Below are 21,126 nucleotides of genomic sequence, written 5' to 3'. Positions count from 1 at the left end.
AATTGTTTTGCTTGAAAGATTACTTAAACAATTAATTTACCGACTGATGTTGATTACAGACCAGATGACAGTAAAGTTTGAACAGTAACCTCATAAAAAATAAATCATAAATAATAACTATTAATTAAAAAAGAAGCATTGCTCAGTGCTTAATGCTGTTGATTAACAGCAATACAGTTCTGGTTTAAATCCACTAACTTGGCTATTCTAAACTGCTCATCCGTTTGAGTGTGAATAGTTGTGGTTGTGTATATGTGTTCGCCCTGTTATAATATGGCAGCAGTCCAAGGTGTACCCATCACCCAGTGTCTGCTGGGATTTGAAGTCGCACTCAGAGAGCTCAGGTACAGCACTTGATTTTAAGCGCAGGTGCATGCCACAGTACATTACTTGATAATGCACTTTGCTGAAAATAACTTATAATTTATTTCCCATTGTGTAGTTTGCAAGCAGCAAATGTTCTCTGCTGTACCAGATCTATAATTCAGAGAGGAGGACATGGCCACACTAACCCGGTTTAATGAAGCGGCAAATAGTAGAGTATGACTCGTGTTATTGGAGCGCTTTTTGCCTTCTTCGCTCTGAGTCAGAGATGCAGACCTGCAACCTGAACATTTCACATAAACAATACATAGACCCAGATGCATGCACACATAGCCACAAATACTTCTAAACCTTTTTTCTCAGACAGTTGGAATAGAGGGTAAGGGTTACTCAGAAGTAGGTTTGTGAGGCATCAGGATGTTTGTGATGATTTTAATGTTACTAACTGCAACGAGCTATATAGACAAGTCAGCCGGTCGCAATCCACATACTGTAAGTTATCTTGAACTGGCTATAAGATGAATCACCACTGTACAATATCTGTTATTAATTGGAAGCAGCAAAATACACATTGTTTACATGAATAGGCTTCAAATGATTACTTCAGGAACACCATGTCAGGCTGTAGTGTAGTGTCACATTTGCTATGAAGCTGCAGTGCATTATATTAGATAAGTTTCAGCTCCACAGCACTTATTAGGCTTTCCTTTATCATAGTATTATATCACATGCCTGATGACAACTGACAAATGAAAGAGTTTCTGCACTTCTTGACGGAAAGCCAAGTTTAGGGTAAAAGGCTGTCAGCAATAACAAGGTCAATCATGACGATCAAATGAAAACTAAAGCTATAAAACCATTGCACTGTTGAGATGAACGCAGCCTTGAGTCCTGTAAAAGGTAATGAATTCTCAACAGATCTGCCAAAATGCTACAGTTGAGATGAATCCTCATTTTTCACTCTGGTGGTAAACAACAGCCAGGCAGTCAGTTTGTCTGTGAGTAATTGGCTTTTATTATGTTACCCTTCTCAAGCAAAAAAAAAAATACATTACCTATGTCTTTATAAAAAATCTGAGGTGTCACTAATCAATAGCTGTCATGAGGAGCAGTGAGGTGCTGCCGATTTGTCGAAGAAGTTGAAGTTTGGTTTCTTTGTTTAGATTTGGGAGGAACGGAGCTCACGGTTCATTAAAGAGTCATCACTTAAAAGGACTGGACAGCTCGCCCTCTGCTCGGTGGATTCAGATTCTGCTCAAGTTTGCGCTCTGCCTGACTCTCCTCTTTCATCTCTTTCCACTTGGTATGGAAAGCTTTGATTTGGCTTTAGGATAAGAACCTGAAAAGGTCATGCTGCAGTTTGTCTCTTCATCCGTTTCCCTTTTAACACAGTTTCTTGCTCTTGACGTGACAAGCTGTCTTGTTTATTTCTCCTTTCTCTGCTCTGCTCTCTCCGTCACCCTTTCTTATATTTTCATTTTTATAGTCTTATTCTTGTTTTCTGTCAGGCCCTCTTTGGACTTACCTTAGTTTGAATTCATTTATACAGCATGTTTTTTGCTCTTTTAAAGATTCCACATTTCTGATAAATGTTTCCTGCATTGCCTCCCTGACCAGCTGCTCTGTCTTTTCAGATATTACTTAGCTGTAATCATTCATTTTAGCTAATCATTCCTTCCCGTCTTTAGTTTCTTCAGTCTTCATTAAGCTTGTTTGCTCACCCAACACACTGGACAGCTATGTCTGGAAAGAAGTAACTGAAAAAAACAAATCATAGGGCATAATTGTCTCTGTTACGTGCATGAAGACTGATGCAAAAAACATCAAAGACACTCACAGAAGAACTAAAATACCCATTTTATATCTCATTGTCATATATAAGCCATGAGGGCCACTTATTTCTCACTATCCTGCTGTTTTACTTACTGTATCAGTGTAACAGCAGGACATTGTTTAACACAATATATATATATATATATATATATATATATATATATATATATATATATTTACAGTACAACTGTCAAGAGGGACAAAGGGTGAATTACAGTAAGCTTTTGTTCACCGACCAAATTTAGGTGAATGTCACTACTCAGCAAACAGAGTAATACAATATTCTCTTAGCCTGAGTGTTCCCTTTAGAAGCAGCACTGCAGTGGTGGGTGTGTGTGTGTGTGTGTGTGTGTGTGTGTGTGTATGTGTATGTGTATGTGTGTGTGTGTGTGTGTGTGTGTGTGTGTGTGTGTGTGTGTGTGTGTGTGTGTGTGTGTGTGGCCTTCTCCTTCTCTCCCCATCCCTATACCATCACCCCTCCATCCAGCAGGGACAGACAGAACCTTCATACTCAAATCAAAATCTAATGGTGGTTACCTTGCGAGACTAGCTTATTGCAGATCAATCTGTACCGACGTATATGTTGGCCGATAAGTAACAAGAAAATGCAGTACAGAAGTGAATACCACTCCTCTTCTCCATTCACTACACTAGCTCCCTGTTGCAGCTATCATCCAGGTCAAGAGTCTGATGCTGGCCAACAGAGCAGTGAAAGAAACAGCTCCTTCCTACCATGGTCAAACCCTACACTGCCCTACCATTGCGCCCCTCTGCTTCTGGATGATTGACCTCCCTGACACTCCTAGGACCCAGTGGTTGCTCATCTTGGACTCGGCTCTTTTCTATTCTGGCCCCACAGTGGTGGAATGAACTAACAAGTGAAGTCAGGACAGCAGAGTAACGTCCCATTTTTCGCTGCAGGCTTAAACCCTCCCCGCCCACCCCCCCGACACCCCACGCTAGCAATTCCATTTCTTTAAAACACACAAAGCAAAACAAACAAAGCAATGTAGCACAAATGCTTTCAGCTGTTTATTTGGGAGGGATGCGCTTACAATTTTGATGATCTCTAGCTCGTGTATGTCACTTTGGACAAAAGTGTCTGCCAAATGAATGTAATGTAATGTAATGCATCCTGGTCATGCATCCAGCCTAGTGGTTAAGATGCATACCATATCCTGGTTAAATAAACGCTTGATTACAATAGGCTGCAAGGGCTTGAAATGGTATACAGTCATGTGAAAAATTAGGACACCCATGCTAAAGTTGACTAAAAAGACGAATAAAAAAATCATCTTTTGGAAATTGATCTTAATGCCTTAATTAAAAAAATGAGGAAAAATCCTTTTAAGGACACCAATTTTCTTTGTGAATGAATAATGTATCGTAAATAAATAAATGTTCTTCCTTAAAATACAGGGGGCATAAGTAAGTACACCCCTATGTTAAATTCCCATAGAGGCAGGCAGATTTTTATTTTTAAAGGCCAGTTATTTCATGGATCCAGGATACTATGCATCCTGATAAAGTTCCCTTGGCCTTTGGAATTAAAATAGCCCCACATCATCACATGCCCTTCACCATACCTAGAGATTGGCATGGGGTACTTTCCATAAAATCATCTCTCAATGCAAATCAAACCAGCTATTAGGCTAACTGAAATAAAACCATACCAATCTCTAGGTATGGTGAAGGGTATGTGATGATGTGGGGCTATTTTAATTCCAAAGGCCAACGGAACTTTATCAGGATGCATAGTATCCTGGATCCATGAAATAACTGGCCTTTCAAAATAAATATCACATGCCTGATGACAACTGAAAAATCGGAAACTAGTAGAAATATTTTTCAAAAGACTAAATGAATATCAGCCAATATCTGATTTTTAAACTCTCAAATATTGTTTTTAGTATTAGCTCCCAAAATCTGGTTGCATGTGGCAGCAAATACACTAATCCTTTACAAAGCAAATTAACACTGTATTGTTGTATTGTTGGCTAGTATATTCCGACTTGGAAGAAAAGGTTCTTTACCATATAACTGACAGGAAAAAAACATTCAAATTAATGTTGAAACCATTCAGACCCAGTAAAAAAGGAGCATCACAAATGCAAGATGAGATGCACCCTGCAATTTAAACTCTGTAATTGTCATGAAAGATATACAGTAGCTTATTTAATAATTAAAGTTTACTGCATATTGAATTTAGAATAGGAATTTAATTTGAGCCTAAGTGCAGTGTTCTAACAATGCATTTCCATATGAACTGCTTTGTGTAGAAAGATGGTTTGGCAGACCTTCTCCCTGTCAGGTCCAATTACCGACGATGCAGTTTACACCTAACATTGCTCGTGACAGTATCAGAGATTCTTCTAACCTCATATATTATATTAATTATGGAGCTTGTTCTCAGTCATCACGCTACTAATGATCCTCTTATTGCATTGCTTGTCAGCTGCAGTGCTGTTTCAGTGAGCTCATGTCGAAAAGAAAACATGACCATTGAAGGTTTTCAACAGCTAACCGTTCTAAAGAAGAAATGTCTTAAAAAATGTCTTCCACAGTATGTGGGATTTGTTCTTAGGTAAGAACAGAATCCATGCACACTCAAGAGCACACTTAGGCACATTTAAGTGCTGACATGTTTGCTAAAAAAATATTTGTTATTGCATTTACTTATGCTAAATATAACCAACTGGCACTCACATTGAATTTACAAGGGCAATGGGCTTGATCATAAGAACCCGGGTGCGAACAAATCTTTGGTTTAAGAATACATCATGAATCTGACGGAGACTTTTCTTATGATCTTTCTCAAGAACAAATTTAAGAAAAAACTTCAGAAGATATGGTGAATGAGGCCCATTGTTCTTAAAATGTGAAAATAAAATCCTCCAAAATGTCAAATGATTTGCCATTTAGGCTGACCCCTTGATTTCCTACTGAGAGGCTTAAGGCTGCGCTGTAAGCAAAGATGTATAATTAACAACATGCTTCATATTAAACGCACTGTAATCTGGATCAAACCTACGCTGTGCCAACTAGAGCAGATTGGCAGGAAAAGGAGCAGGGGGGTGCCTTGTTCATTTGCTTTACAGCCAATTGTGCATTTGCTGTATTTCACGATCTTTCGGCATGTCTCTTTAGAGGCAGTCCAGACAGTAAAGTCAATTGGCCAGTGTGGTGGATTTTTGGATGAGTTTTAACTGCATCATGGGGCCGGTAGAAATTGAGTCCAGCGGTGTCTTGTAGTTGTTTTCTGCTGCCTTTAATGGGACCATAAAACCGCTGCAGTAATCTCCCCATATCTTTCATCTCTGCCCACAGGCAAACAGACGTGCCCTCCAGAGAAATTTGACTGTGGGGGATCTACCAACAAGTGTGTCTCGTTGTCATGGAGATGTGATGGAGAGAAGGATTGCGAGAACGGGGCTGACGAGGAGGACTGTGCGTCTGGTGAGTTTGTTAAAGTTGGCTGTCAGTTCTCCTCTATAATGGACGCAACATATCAACCTTTGTTTCTGCTGGTTTTACTTACATTCTCCGCTGCAAACTGCATTTCAAGAGGGTACTTTAATTCAAATAGGAGCAATGACAGATCTGCAGAAGTGTATGGGGTTTGATCCTTTCTGATCTCACGTATCATCCAGAGGCTTAAGACATTAAAGCACAGTAGGGAACACTATATAATTAGAAGGATTTGAAGTGAGGTTTGAGTTTCAATCCAGCTGTACTCGACAACAAAGTCCTCTTTGATGTGGAAAGATTTTTGGTTTGAAGTATCAGATATTTGCAGCTTTCAGATATTTAGGTTTCTGAGGTTTAGGTTTCTGTCATCACATTTTGAACTTTGAGTCTTTAGCCTTTCCACTGCATGGGCCCTCAGAACCATCATCCAAATGACATCACCTGCTTCTCAGCCTATCAGACAAGTCAACCGTGCGCTGCCCCCACCCCCAGCCCCCTGCAGGGACTATTCTTGCCCTACTTCTGAGGCACCGTGAAGAATTGGCTTCTTCTTTTCTCTCTTTCCCTTGCTTCTTCATGTCAAGAAAAATTGATTGAGGCAACAGAGCTGTAGGGGGTGTGGTGTTTAGACTTTGAAGATTGCGCAAAATGGCACGCAGCGGCAAATGCACAGAGGGAGAAAAAAAGCCATCTCCTTATTATCCTATATAAATGATGTTTTTTTTTCTTTTCAGGCATCTGCTTCCTGTCAGTTGGTTGTGTGTGGGTGTTGAGATTATGACTGGCTGGCGTTTAAGCAATTCATGTTTATTTGTTAGGAATACATACAAGTTTGAGTTTTTATTTAGAGAGGAAGCCAAATCAATTTGGCTTAATGTTAAAACACAAATAAGGGATATTTTCCTCTTGAATAGATATTTACCCTCTCCTCCTTAAAGGATACCTGGTACAAGGGATTTAATATGTGGTGCAATGGAGATATTTTTTGCCAGATCAGCCTGCAAGTGGCCTGTCAATGACTCCCCGTGTCAAAGTAGCCCCACACACTCACGCCTGAGCAAGTGGTAGATTCCATTGACATTAAATCTAATGCCTTCTTGGGTTATATGACTTTTCACTGCACTGTCCATTAAGACCCAGTCTAGCCTGTGCTAATCCTATTTTGATTCTAATGTCTGTATTGATGCAGCAGTCTTAAGCTTCTCAGTAGTGACATGAGGGCAGGCAGAAGGCTGCCACCCACACAGGCAAAGGCCAAAATCCCTCCAGAGGTAAACGCTGCTCAGCGTGACCAGGAGAGAGAAGTTGACTCCGACACCAGCGCACCACAGTGCTAATTACACATCACAAATTAGGCCTATTAAGTGTTGCTCAGGCCAGTTTATGTGAAGACTGATTAGGGCCAATGTAAGCCTGAAAGATGATGTCATCAAGTGCAAGAAGCTTTTAACCGTTACATCACTGCTGATCAGTTTGAAAGTATTGAAGTATTCTTACACTTCTTAACCTTGTTTAGAAGAAAGAAAGCTTGCTTTGAATATTTAACAATAACAAAGAGTTTCCCTTATTACCTCTGTCACTGAGGTTATGTTTTCGGTTTGGTTTGTCTGTTTGTCTGTGTGTTTGTTGGTTTGATTGTCTGTCAGCAGGATTACGGAAAAACTACTGGCCGATTTTCATTAAACCTGGTAGAAGGGTGTAGCATGGGCCAAGGAAGAACCCATTAAATATTGGAGCAGATCTGAATAACAGGGCGGCAACATTGAGAAAAATCTGTTCCTGATTGGGAAAATTCATGCTGCATTAATAACATGATGAGATAGGGAATGCCTTGGCGGAGGTCTGCTCTCGCCGAGTGCCCTTCTAGTTTTAACTAAGTGTTTTAATGCCTAAACCTAACCAGACCTTACCTATACTGTATTGCCTGGCTATTATTGGAATAAACAATAGAAAAAATCATTCAGCATAATCCATGTTTTGCAGACTTGTCAAATCAGCATTATCAGTGGTGAGTGTATGGTTAAAAGTGTTGTAATTGAAACAAACCCTGTGTAAATGCAAACTTAAAAGAAGTTATAGTTGGGCACCCGGATAGCTCAGTTGGCAGTGCGGGTGCCCATATACAGAGGTTTACTCCTTGACGCAGCAGGCCCGGGTTCGACTCTGACCTGCGGCCCTTTGCTGCATGTCATTCCCCTTCTCTCTCCCCTTTCATTTCTTCAGCTGTCCTGTCAATAAAGGCCTAAAAATGCCCAAAAAATAATCTTAAAAAAAAAAGTTAGTTATAGTTCACAGAATTAGAGCTGGGCACTAATGATAATTGCCTTGTGTGTCAAAAGCACTGCTAGCTGTATTACTCTTAAGTAGAGCAGACAGAAGGCTTTAGATCTTTCACATTTACAGTCATGAAGTGAGGTGAGAGAGGAGGGGTGGAAATTACCAATTGGTTTGAGTATGTCTCAGTGTGTCTATTCGTTGCGGGCTAGCTTTGGGCACAGGGGCAGCTGGAGAATTCACTTCAAAGCAGCATTTACTCAGCTGTATGTTTGGGTTTAGAAGGACAAGATGAATGAATGAAGATGTGTAAAATGCAGCAGATGCAGTAATCGGATAAAATCCAGAATAAAGCTATTTTATGAGCAGTGTATGTATGCTCCTGCCAGCCAGCAAAAGGCTCAGCTGCAGACCTCAGTGAGTGAGGCTGCAATTCACCGTTTGGTGCAGTTATTTTAAAATATTGAAGCATAAATGTAAAAGGGACTCCCCAAGTCTAAACAAGAAACAAAAATGTCTGTCCCTTCCACAGCAGAATCAACATTGTTTGACTTAAAACAGTGGCTCTGTCATCTGTGAAGGCTTTCATGTAATTGTGGTTACATGCTTATTCAGACATGCTGTTCCTATAGTCTGTAAGTGGTAAAAAGCCCCTTTCAGGAGGTCTGGGCTCTGCGCGAATTTTTGGTACTTTATGAAACCAAAAAGCCCACAGGAACGCCCTCTTTCTGTAACTACTGGCCAGGTGTGCACAGGTTTACAAGCTTTAAGCTTTGCACCTAGTCTGGCTATCACCAGACCAAGCTCAATCTTTTAAGATTGAACATTAGTTTGGGGAGTCTGCTCTGTATTTTCTCTGCACAAGAGGCGTGATCAACGAGCATAGTTCAAATGACTCTGTACGCAATTGTAAAGTCCTTCAACCAATCAGACCAACGATCCGGGTGACGTAGCAGCGACAGCGTCATCAACGGGTTGCTGCCATAGAGTGCTGCGCTTCGGTGGCCGGCTTGTTGAATGTAAACAAAGAGCTGCTTGGTCGCTTCTCTATCATCATCGTGTTAAACCCGCCAATAGCGCGCCAGGTGGATAAGCCAGTTTGTGATTGGTTCCCGCAAATTTATAACGGAAGCAGGATAGATAAACGTACAGGTTTCCAGCCTGAGCTGCAGGGCGAAATCAAATTGCTGGCAGAGCGGGTTGGGTTTACCCAGTCTACTTTGCACCATCTTTTTCTCACATTCCTGTTAGGCAGAAGTGATGAGAACAATCGCACCACCCCACCTAAGGTGCCTGGCATGCTTTGAAAAGACTTCATATTTTTGAATTAACCTCTCACTATTCACAGCTAGGGTTACACCAGCAAATGCAGCTAACTTGTTTCCTCTTTAGGCTGCGTTCACACTCACTCCTGCAGTCCTCAGACGGTCCAGACAAAATGCAGGTACTTCCAATTTTTGGAGGAACGCAACCTGACGTCACCTGCGGTGGCCAGTCATGTAATCAGCAATCAGACTTGGCAGTCCGTTTTGAGGCGGTTCGAGAGTCCCGTATAGTAAACAGGAAACATCACTGCCTCTATCGCTAACACAAGAAAGTTTTAAAACACTATTGAGGATAAAAAACGAAACACAAGCACTGAACTGGCCAGGAGTTTGTGCAACAACTGAATGTTTCCTGCAACAACAAAGCACAGTCCCTCCGTCTTTTTTCCTTCTCTCTTTCTCCGTGAAATGAAGCTGCCTTCAAGTGCGGTCGGAAATGTTGAGATCTTTTAAAGATCTGACAGGAAACAATAATTGTGAAATATAAAGTCTAATTGTGCTACATTGGAGGGTAAAAGAACACAACAGGATGTCACACAAGTGGGCCATTTAAGTGAAACACCCACTGCCGCACAACCCTGCGACAAGTTTCCGGATTGCTTTACCTGGTCTGGATGGGTCTTTGACTGACTTATTATGGACAAGGCAAGAATTATAGACATGCATTCACAAGCACTCACACATAAATCATTTATTGGACAGTTTTTGTCAACTTGGGCCTCCTACAGCGCTGGGTGGACTCACCTTGGAGAATTGAAGTGACTGTCACATCAAGTCATGCTCCAATTCACTGCACCTTGTGTCTCTGGTGGTCAAAAAAGGTAAAAGTTGGTTGTGAAGTTGTCCAAAACTCATGGAGTGTGACATATCTTTAATTTTTTTTAATTTTTTTTTATTTGATCTTGGATAAATAAGTTGAAGATGGATTCCTTTACACTTTTCATGATCAGCAGAAATGCATACATTTGTTTAGCTTTTGAACTCAAGTGTTACAAGTCCATTACCACACAAGTCTTTAGTTAGCCCTTGTTTCACACCAGAGTTTGAATGGCAGTGCTCACACCAGCTTAAACTAACTAACCAAACAGGCAAAAACATCAGATTGGGTTGGAAGAGCACCCTATCGCTGAGTTGTGAAGGCACCCTCAATATGAGCCTGCTTTTTGGCATCTTTCATACTCATGCTTTGGTCAGCATGCTCAAGCTTAATCCTGCTCATGGTGAGCAAAACATTCAAACACACTTTACACTTTCACTTGTGTTTACCCAAAAATGAGTAGAGAGGCTGCACTCCCAAAACTGACTGAGCTGGAACAGTTGGCCCCAGCGCGCTCTGCTATTAGTAGAAATTTACAGAGTCCATAGCCCCCCACAGACTTGGAGACTTGCAGGGGCATCCTGCTAATTGAGTCAACCACATGTCGAATTATGTATTAAGTACAATCTAGCCCTCACCAGAGTAAGCTTTCCTTGATCAACATTACATTAAGCAGCAGTTCAAAATAGGCTCCGTAAGAAAGTTGAACTGTCCTCGACCCTCAGCTGTAGAGATTATTGTGCACTCACTCTCCAGGCTTCTCTCCTGAGCTCACCTGTCTGCTGGGATCTACTGTACAGCGCAGCACAGGAGCCGCTCTGGATTTGTGTTTTTTCATGTGTGTTTGCATTTGCACTTAGTGTCAGGTTGAGTTGCCTGCCTGGTGTGTGCATATAATATCTCTGTGTGGTTGTATTTTTGCATGTTTTCGTTATTCATATTCAACGCTGCTTGGATAGTATGAGGCAAACAATGACTTCCTGCACTACTCACAGCTGTCTCCCCCTTGCTTTAGTGAAACTGAACTGGCAGATACTGTGCATCCCCACCGATTAAGCTTTCACACAGGAGCGTTTTACAGGACGAAAGTGCTTCCACCGACAACAAAAATCTCCATAAATTCACTCTGCTAATCGAAATCCACAACGGTGGGCGTTTTGTCTCGTCCCAGCACCCATTCCATGTCTCCCCCATTTGCCCTGTTACTGTAGATGAGAGAGTTGTTGCTTCTCTATTACAGCTGTTTCCTCTGTAAATGTTTGTGTGGCATTGCAAAGGTCAGCCACTGAGCTATTTCCCTGATGAGGCATGGTGACCAGTCTGAACTGGCAGGCAGTGTGCGAGTGTGTGCGTTTCTACCTTTCTAGGCTTTTCTTTGGTGGATGTTTCATGTTCCAGTGACCTTGCTGCAGTGGCTGGGGCTGTAGTGGACCTCGGCTCTCTGAGCAGAGTGGACAGGTCTGAACTGTCCCTTTAGTTAAATCTGAAGTGAATATGTGTGAATATCTATGAATATCTGTCTGTGAATATCTATGAGAGAGCTGAGAGGATGTTAAGCTGCACAAACAGTGACTGATATGCTCAGAGGTATTTATGCGTGTGCAGATAAAAGATACATGACTCTGTTTTTGCATGCTTACACACAACCTGGATGTCTTTCTTTTTATCTTACATCTTCCTCCTCCTACACTAAAAATATATTACATATTATATAATATCCTTTTTTTCTGTCTTTCCTTTGTGCATCCTGACTGTTCACACACACACACACACACACACACACACACACACACACACACACACCAGCTGTAATGCTAATGTGAGTGGAACGACGAGTCATCTCTTGCCTTCTCAGCTGAGCCACTGGTTGCTGCTGGCAACAATCTCCCATTATCAAAGCCACCATAAAAAGTAAAGTGTGTTATGCTGCCAGCCAGCTTCTGACTACCACTGTGGTAGTCATAGAAAAGGTTCTCCCATCCAAGTTATTAAGCAAGGGGCAATATATGGCCACCAGTGTAAAGCTCTCAGTGAATTTAGCATTTTTATGGAGTTTTTATTAGTTCACATTATTCTGTATTTCCCGTTCAATTATTTATTATTCATTATAGCTAGCAAACAAAGTTCTGTTTGATTACATAAAGAATTGAGGTAAAGTAGCCACCCCGTCAGGAGATAATTAAAAATTTAAGTGAACTCTTTTTGGTAATAAACAGTAAAATAACCTGAGAAATATAATTAAGGGCCACAAATACAGCATACAGTATGTCTTATTACTATGTGTGTACTTTGTACTAGAGTACATACTGTACATGCAATGTATGCATACATATAGTATAAACATCCATTCAGTGTTTAGTATCTATAGTATTTTCCTGCTTTTATTCAAGCAGCTATAACAAATTATGTAAATAGATGAAGAAAAAAAAACTTGGTCCCTCTGTGATTTATTTCTCATTTAAAAGCCACTGACTTGTACAACAATACACGCAGGCAGTATATGGGCTCAAAGTTGCTCCATAGTCTTGAAGTTCACTTTCAAGACTATTCCGTGGCCTCACTGGGAAACAAAGTCTCTCTCAAGTGTAACCAGGCCACTCATGTACATTACTAATGGTCTTCCCCCTGTGTAACAATGTACATGTCTGTTAAATCTCCTTAATTATTTAGTGCCACATTAATATGGAGTGAGGGTAGAGGCATACCACGGACACTAGTTATAAAACATATCAGATGGAGCTTGTTTAATATTAATGAATATAAACCCTTTCACTGAACTGTATGTTGACACTTGTTTTTTTCGTATCATTTGCTTCTATGGCAATCATGTTGGTACCAGTGATTTAATTAAACACTAAGAAAACAGACAGAGACTTTACCATATGGTATAATTAGATAGGATAGTAATTAGGACACTATCTTGCATCTGATGTTCATTCACCTAGTTAGACTCTGCACGTGGAAATGCATATGATTTTCCACTCTACCATGTAATTTAATTTATCTTTTTGTATTATTCTGTTTGCTTATACATAGTGTTTTATCTTAAGAGTAGGAAAAAGGTTTAGCACCCTTTACTTCTTTCAAGTCTACTTTCATTGATCAGCACTTCACTACACCCCTTGCTGTGCGTTACTTTTCTTTAGTTGATAGTGTCTATCATAGCTTATCATTATTTGTAACTGATGGTTAAATGTTGATGTCTCTCATTTCTGCTCAGAACATTTCAATTTGGTTTATCTGTAGCAATTTAAATGCTGATCCCTGTTTTGAGCTAAATACCGCTAATCAGAATTACAAATAACGTCATATGCACGTAACATCTTGACTGTAGGACCAAACCATCTACTCAATCTTTGAGAGATGTGGGCTTTCTACTGCAGGTCACTGACAATATACTCCCGCTTTAAAATGTGCTGATTCTGTGTAGAATGTTTTAAAACAGCAATCCTTGCCTGTAACTAGCCTTAACAGCCAAAGGCAGGGGTGTTGAAGCTGAACTCCCTGTGGTTTGTCTAAATATCAAATTCTGCTTCTCCCTGTGCTGGCCTCTGTGCTGCTATGGGCTTACAGTGGGAACCTCGACTCTCTTCACATCCTGAGCGCTTTTGGCCTGACTTGAGTAGAGAGAGAAAGTTGGAAAAGTTAGGGAGAGAGAGAGAGAGAGAGAGAGAGAGAGAGAGAGAGAGAGAGAGAGAGAGAGAGAGAGAGAGAAAGATTCACAGAATCATTGAGGTTAGCTTTGTGAAGGGCAGAGGTAACTTTACAGTCCAAACTTGTCCTTCCTGTAGAGAAACATCTTCAGGCAATAAGGAACAAAGTCAATCCTTCCCTACAAAGCCAAAACGCAGTAATTATGTATTTAGTCAAAATTAGGTTTCTCATATTTCTTATATTACTTAAATGGACATTTTGTTTGTAGGTATAATGTTTTTCCTGTGCCCTTTACATTGCCCTAGGTCTTGTGCAAGGGCTGTGGCAATGATTTGTTTTTGTTTTTGGGAGGAGGAGCAGGTAACAGGCATAAAAGTGTTTGCAATTTATACATTTGTTACGCACTGCCGAGGTGCCACTTGAGCAAGCCACTGAACCCTCTTACTATTCAGGGTGCCTGACCATTGCTGGCCCCATTTCTCTACATCTCTCCACAACAACTGTATGTCTATGGGTCCGTGTAAAACAGTTGTGCTTGTTTGTGCGATAGACCTCAGACTCTGTACTACATTTAACAATTATTTATTAAACACTATATATTACATTTAAATAATAATATATAATTAATAAATTATATCTATCTATATATATGTTGCTGTCTGCCACATGGCGAGTAGGCCTAAATGTTTGTAACAAAATAGTTCTGTTTTTCAGTCTTTATTTGGCGAAGGTGCAGATACTTTCTTCTGTTGCTCTGCTGTCTGCATGTCAGAGCTTTGCGGGGGGCGGGCCGACACACGCACACACAAACACTGGCGCACACACCAGACGCCAGCCACCACGTCACTTCTGTTTACTGATAGCTATCGTTTACCTCAGGCTAATGAATTAGCTAGTAAGTGGCGATTTTTGGCAGCCAGCCTTCCAAAAGATAGAACAATGAAATGAAATGTTAACCGATCATTAACCATTGACCGACAAGCAGGAAACGGAGTCTCAGTTCAACTGTCCGGGAGGCTCTGACACATTTTCCGCACTCCGTGTCCGCGGACAGCTGTAGGCTTGTACCGGTTAATGTTCTGTGCATTGTCAGACACATGCAGCCACTTTGCTGAAACCGCTTGCGAGACTGACAAGTCCACAGCAGCCCGAGGCGTTTATGTCCGAGCCTGTCTCCACCGCCTCCACCTGCAGGTTGTCAACTGTGTGGTTTGGAATGAAAGGGAAAAAACAGGACAGAGTAACACGGCGGATATCGCTCATATACTTTTTATTGTGACTTGCTTAGGCGGCCGCCTTAGCTGCAAAGTGCTGCGGGAAACCCTGCAGTGTCTCCTTGTTGGTCATAGACGAGAGAAAGATGAGACAGGTAGAATACAAGATAAAACAAACACACTAGAAAGAGAGAGATCTTTTGAGAGAGGAGGAAGTACCATGATAGAGATCAGTCACAAGAGAGGAGAAGGACCAGCTGATGGCAGAGAGAGCTCTATCTTTCGCTCCGCAGGAGAGAAAGTCTCTTACCATCTTCTTGTGATAACCACCATTATCCCCCTGCTCCTATCCAGTACTCTTTCTGTCTCTTCCCCAGTTATGATAGCCATTTTGACTTTCAGCCTACCTGAGAAACTCTATTACGGTCACCGTGTACCTATATTTGGAGCTAATTTGAGTCAATATATTCCTCACCTCTGGTTTCTCTCATCTACCTACAGCTGTAGCCAATGTTAAGGTGTGAACTTTTATTTCATGCAATGCGAGCAAAACCTGAAACCCTGGTTTTAAGGCTGGTCTTTTAAAATATTAATTAAATTCCACTTTTCAGCAATTGACGGAGATAAGATAGCAGCAAAACTTTAAACCCAAAATAAATGTTTTACCTTTCCTGATTCAATGTCAGTACATTGAGACAGACAGGCCCTCATTCATCTTCAAACTCCTTTCTGAGTTTTGTTCCTTTCTGTTCGTTCCCTAGATGCCAAAGCCTGCCCCAGCGGTGAGTTCATGTGTGCCAACCGCAAGTGCTTGGCCATCGTCCACGTGTGCGACGGTGACGACGACTGTGGAGATGGCAGTGATGAGCTCAAGTGTACCTCCCCTCTGACCTGCGGGCCCAACCATCTCCGCTGTAACACCTCGGAGTGTGTGCCGCTCATATGGAGCTGCGACGGAGACCCCGACTGCTCCGACAGTTCGGATGAGGGGCCGGAGCGCTGCGGCGGCGACGGCGTCCCGTATCTGCCTAACCGCCGAACAAACTGCACTGCTGGGGAGTTTCGCTGTGCAAACGGGGAGTGTGTGCGGCTAACCTGGAAGTGTGATGGAGATCCAGACTGCAAGGACAAGTCTGATGAGTCGGACTGCCGTGAGTTTCTCTTTCTGTCTTTTCTTTACATCTCCTTGCCTTCCTCCCCTCATACTGTACTCTTGCTCTTGAGCTTATATGTTCTCTATTGTATCAGAACTATCCCTCTATTCATATTTGAAAGGCTGTCCTCTCTGTCTGAAAGAGTCTGTACATATGGAATATGTAACTGGGTTGAGGTAAAGTTTCAGGACAGTAGTGAATGGTAACCATGAAGAAGTTCCAGCTGTGTTCCAATTCCATACTACATGCTAATTCTAATTTCCGTCTCACTGAAAATGTATACTCAAAAAGGTCAGTATGCATACTTTAAAATGCTTGTTCTTGAGTGTGCTGTTTATTTACACTATAGTCCCACAATGCAATGCACTGAAAATGGAGAAGCTATTAATAGCTGCAAAACGTTGTTGGTAAAACAGCCGTAAAAAAGATTAAAAAAAAACCAAACACAATATGTATAAAATCTTAAGAAGAAACAATGTTGCTTTCTCTTTGTGAACTTTAATTGGCAGAGGTTTCCAAAGCAGCAGTTTGATTATATTCAATTGCCCGACAAATTGCATCTTTTCCTGTTATTTTACAAATATACAAACTATTGTATACTAACTTCAAAGATAAAGTACTTTTTATATAGTATAGTGCATTCGGTTTACAAGTAGTATGAAATCGGAACACAGCACATCTCTCCAGCTCGAGGCTGCTCGTAGCACCATGGTTACACACACAACTCTCTGTTCTTGTTTACAATGGGCAGTTTTGTTCAAATTTCATCTCGTTTAAATCTAACAAGTCTGTTAAGTCTGTCTAACAAGAGTGTTTAAGTTGTTTGTCTTTCTTTAATCTGCATATACTGCATTACCACTATGAATATTTTAAACAGTAGCATCAAGTTGTTTTACATTTATTATACTCATCTTGTTCAAAGATAGGCCTAGCTTCAAACCAAAGAAATACCAACACATTCAGAAATAATTACACTGAACTGTTATTTTACATTATCCTTATGTGGACAGTCGGTTAAGATATCTGTTTGCTTTGAGACTGGAGAGTGGAAAAAAATCTCACAAACAACATATAGCACATTTCCACTCTGCTGGTACTTGGAATAGTTTTTTTTTTCCTTTTTTTCTAAATGTGTCTGCTAAAGAATGTGTGTGAAGATCGGGCCTTGTGATAAAGCAGGTTTTCCTATTAGCTGGTCATGGATGGGGGAGCCCTGAAGCTCTTGTCTCACTAAGCCAGAGTGTGAAGCCCAGATAGTCCCACTATTCATTATCAAGATGTGTGGTACACACATCAAACCCACCTCTCCCACTCTGTGGTGTCATATAGGCAGCACTTACAAGAGATTGATGTTTTGTTAGCCAACTGGATAGCTGCATTTAGAGAGCAGCCTGGAGGCGGGTAGAGGACCAACCTCGTATTTGTCCAGAGATTACTACCATTTACCTCCAATACATTTGCTATATTCACATGCTTAATGTCTATGTGAGGATTCATTTGCCATATAAATAGAGTGTTCTGCAAACTCTTCGGCTGAAGACAGATACTATTGTGATTCATCAAAATATTTCCGACATTTAATATAAAGCGTGTGCTTGTGTCTGTAAGTTACTGACCAATCAGATCAATAGATTAATCTCCCAGATACAGGGAAACACTGTACACTGTATAAAGAGTATGCTCCTAGTGTCATGTGTTTATATGTGCGTGTGCACACGTGTGTCCAGGCTACAGCGGCCCTGTCTCCATTTTATTCCCTCTGTTCTACTCATCTTGTAATAACACTAAATCATATCCCCCTCAGTCATATATATTGCGTTTTAGTGTGGTTCAGAAACGAGTTATAGGAGCACACTGGGGCTCGTTGATGAAAAGCTTGTCTGTGCTTGGGATATTAATGAAATTTGGTGTGGCTTCATGCAGCCTCCATCTTTGCGTTACTATATTGAAAATCATTCATCACACGCCCTCAGGTTGACTGTCTCTGTCCTAGGCTGCAACTACAGTAACACAGGCTGTGAATGGACAGAAGTACAGTACAGTTATTGCACTGCGTTCTTGATTTCATGCATGCTTCTACAAAAGGATTTTAAAAAATAGGTTGTTAGGCATGTCTTGCCTTTGTTAGACTGGTTAAAGTAGAGATAATTGTGAAAAACTGATTAAAGTAATATACAAGAAAAGGTCTTGGGTTGGTTTCATCCCCAGGATGTTGTGTACCTCTTGAAGGGATTTAAAGGGGATTTACAAGTCCAATTTCAAGTGTGTTTATGTGCGTGTGTGCCTCTTACAGCCCTGTTGACGTGCCGTCCCGATGAGTTCCAGTGCGGTGATGGTTCCTGCATCCACGGCACCAAGCAGTGTAACAAGGTCCATGACTGTCCTGACCGCAGCGATGAATCTGGCTGTGTCAATGGTGGGTACACCTGTCATTGCTGTCTGCATGTCCTGTGCCAGAATCTGTCCTCCTCTCTGTCTGTTTACCTGTCTTCTGATTTTTTGCCTGTGTCTGTTTGAATCTGTCTTCCTATTTGTTGTTCTGTCTCTAGTATATATATATATATATATATATATTTGGTTCAGTGAGTCACTGCCTTTTGCACACTTCTGCCTTTGTGAAATGCTTTAAAACAGGAGGGAGTTTGTAATGACCTCTGATAACTGTGTGGCTACAGGACCTGTGTGATCTGTGTAATATGGTTGACCAAATCCTCACAGCTGTATCTGTGGTCGAAATAAAGAGAATTTAAGGCAATGTTTGCACCCACTACTTTTGAATGTCTTTCAGCTTGAGTTTAAGTATAATGTCTCATTGTGCAAAAAGTAATGAAAATTGATTCATAGTAAATAATCTAAAGTTGCAATCCTTAAGATTTCAGTTCTGATAGATTCGGCAATAGCCGTGGTTACTGGTGGTTTTGTGCAGTTTATTGTAATACTACAGCAAACACTCCTTGAGCAGCTACTTTGTCAGAAATGAAACAGAAGAACAACAGGTGTATCTGTTTACAGGGCAGCTAAACTTATGTTTCAATAAAGAGGTCAGTCAAAAATATAATTGTACAACGATCTGATTTCATGCTGTGCACAGCACCGCATGGTGAAAGGAGTTGGCTGGACTTCCCTACTACTTCCCTAATTCACTAATGTAAAAGGTTGCAGTTTACTAGTTACCCTGTTAAAAATTATTTTAATCACTTAAAATCAAATCACATCAAAGTAATGTAATTTTTACATTTAATTAATTTTCTAACAAATGTTAAAAATAAATAAAAACATCAGTTTAAACCAGGCAGTTTTATGTGACTGAGTGTGGTTACATTAACTTACTAGTAGATGTTTGCTCAGGTTTATCATTGAGCATTTTGGTCATTTTGAGCATTTTCACCGCTGGTAAAAAAAAATTGATTGATTGATTTGATTGGCAGACGAGAGGAGGTGCAAATTTAAACGAGAACTAATTTAAAAAAAAAAAACCTTAGTGAGGAATGTGAGGAATGAAAGGAGCCTGTCTGGATGTAGAGACAGCTCCTTGTAAGCCATTCTACCCTTGATGGTGTTGCACTGAAATTTGTCCCACCGGCTTTGCTGACCCGCGTTGTCCGGAAATATGTCAAAAGAAGGCCTATGGATCCAGCCCAGTGCTTTTTGTAAGCTGATTTAATTACTTCTCCCTCTTCTGACTATGATGCATAATTTACCAGCATACTGCAAAATAATGTTACAGGATATAAAGCCCGGGCACTGTGAAACTGGACTAAATTAAAGTACACATTTTATGTAGGATGATATGAATATATGAGTGGAGTATTTTTTGCTGCCACTTGTTTCATGCGAGCCTTCAATAATTTTGTGAACCCCTGGAGATATTCAATATGACTTCACACACTTTTTGGTGCATGAGGTTCTGAATCAATTTGCAATAGCTCATGCAAATAAATGTCCGTGAAGTTTATAGTGTAGATGCTGATCTATCTTCTGCTTTTCTGTCGCAGCCACCAAATGTGAGGGACCCCTGAAGTTTCTGTGTAAGAATGGAGAGTGCATTGATAGCTCCAAGGTGTGTGACTCTGTCAAGGACTGCAAGGACCGATCAGATGAGCCCAAGAAGGAATGTGGTAAGAGAACTTATTGTGCACACAGGTAGGTTGTAACCTTGTGTCAGCTGTTAAGAAACGCTCTCTTACCCCTTGATGCAGTGGTATGAAATGAAGGAGATTGGCAGAGCTTTTGGCTCAGTCCCGTGCAATGAGTATATGCAGACTATAATGGATTCAAGCAGTTAATGTAGCAGCGTAATCATGTTTGCCATAACAAAATGCGGCTACCTCCCTCCTATTACCTTCCATTTCAAAGGCTTTGGAGGCACACTCAAATTAGCATTAGCCTCTGTTGATCAGAACAAGAGCCTGTGTGTACTAATTACCATCAAATGGTAGAAAAAAAGGCTTCTTCTGCTCTGCGATAATCTCTCTCTTCTCCATCTCTCTACCTGTCTCCATATACCTTCATCTCTTAACCTATTTTACCATGAGTACATGAAAGTGATGCCTTAGTTAAAGAAACAAAAACATTGTGTTTATGACTTTGTGCTGAAGAGCTTAGTGTTAAGGAAAAACCTACACATCATTTCACATACATGAAGAATGTTCAGTTGATTTTGATGACTTACACAGAAGCATTTAATAAACACTCTTTTGAGGAGACAATTAGGCAGGCAGTACAGTTTAATCACAATGTGTTATTGTGCAGTGCCGTCCCAACTCTCTGAAGTTCCTGTCTTCTTGAAGGTGTATTTAAACTCGTGCTGGCCCTCCTACCTCCAAACGGAGACAGTCCTGAGACAAAACATTCCCTTATCATACAGCAGACTAGATTCCCTGAATCTGTAGAGAGCCCAACATAGTTATACATGAACAGGTTTGGTTATTAGAGACTGGCCGAATATTCTCGTCCCCTGACCTGTGATCTAAGAATGACCTGATTTTGTCTAAGCTTTCCCTTTGTCTCACCATACCACAACATGGTGTTTCTGGAAATTCCACCACACTTAGTAAGAAAGT

General features: G+C 40.9%; 1 protein-coding gene across 4 annotated transcripts in view; it reads left to right on the top strand.

Moving 5' to 3' along the window:
• Positions 1-21,126, top strand: part of LOC116045786 (low-density lipoprotein receptor-related protein 8-like) — a 78,277-nt gene that overhangs the window by 30,876 nt on the left and 26,275 nt on the right. For all 4 annotated transcript variants that reach the window (XM_031293646.2, XM_036005278.1, XM_036005279.1 and 1 more), the window contains exons 4-7: positions 5,485-5,613; positions 15,671-16,060; positions 18,357-18,479; positions 20,059-20,181. In XM_031293646.2, coding sequence (XP_031149506.1) covers positions 5,485-5,613; positions 15,671-16,060; positions 18,357-18,479; positions 20,059-20,181 — 765 coding nt within the window. The remainder of the gene's footprint in view (positions 1-5,484; positions 5,614-15,670; positions 16,061-18,356; positions 18,480-20,058; positions 20,182-21,126) is intronic.

This window comes from Sander lucioperca, chromosome 9 (genome assembly GCF_008315115.2).
Source record: "Sander lucioperca isolate FBNREF2018 chromosome 9, SLUC_FBN_1.2, whole genome shotgun sequence".
Taxonomy (NCBI): domain Eukaryota; kingdom Metazoa; phylum Chordata; class Actinopteri; order Perciformes; family Percidae; genus Sander; species Sander lucioperca.
This window is presented reverse-complemented; position numbering and strand designations above follow the sequence as displayed.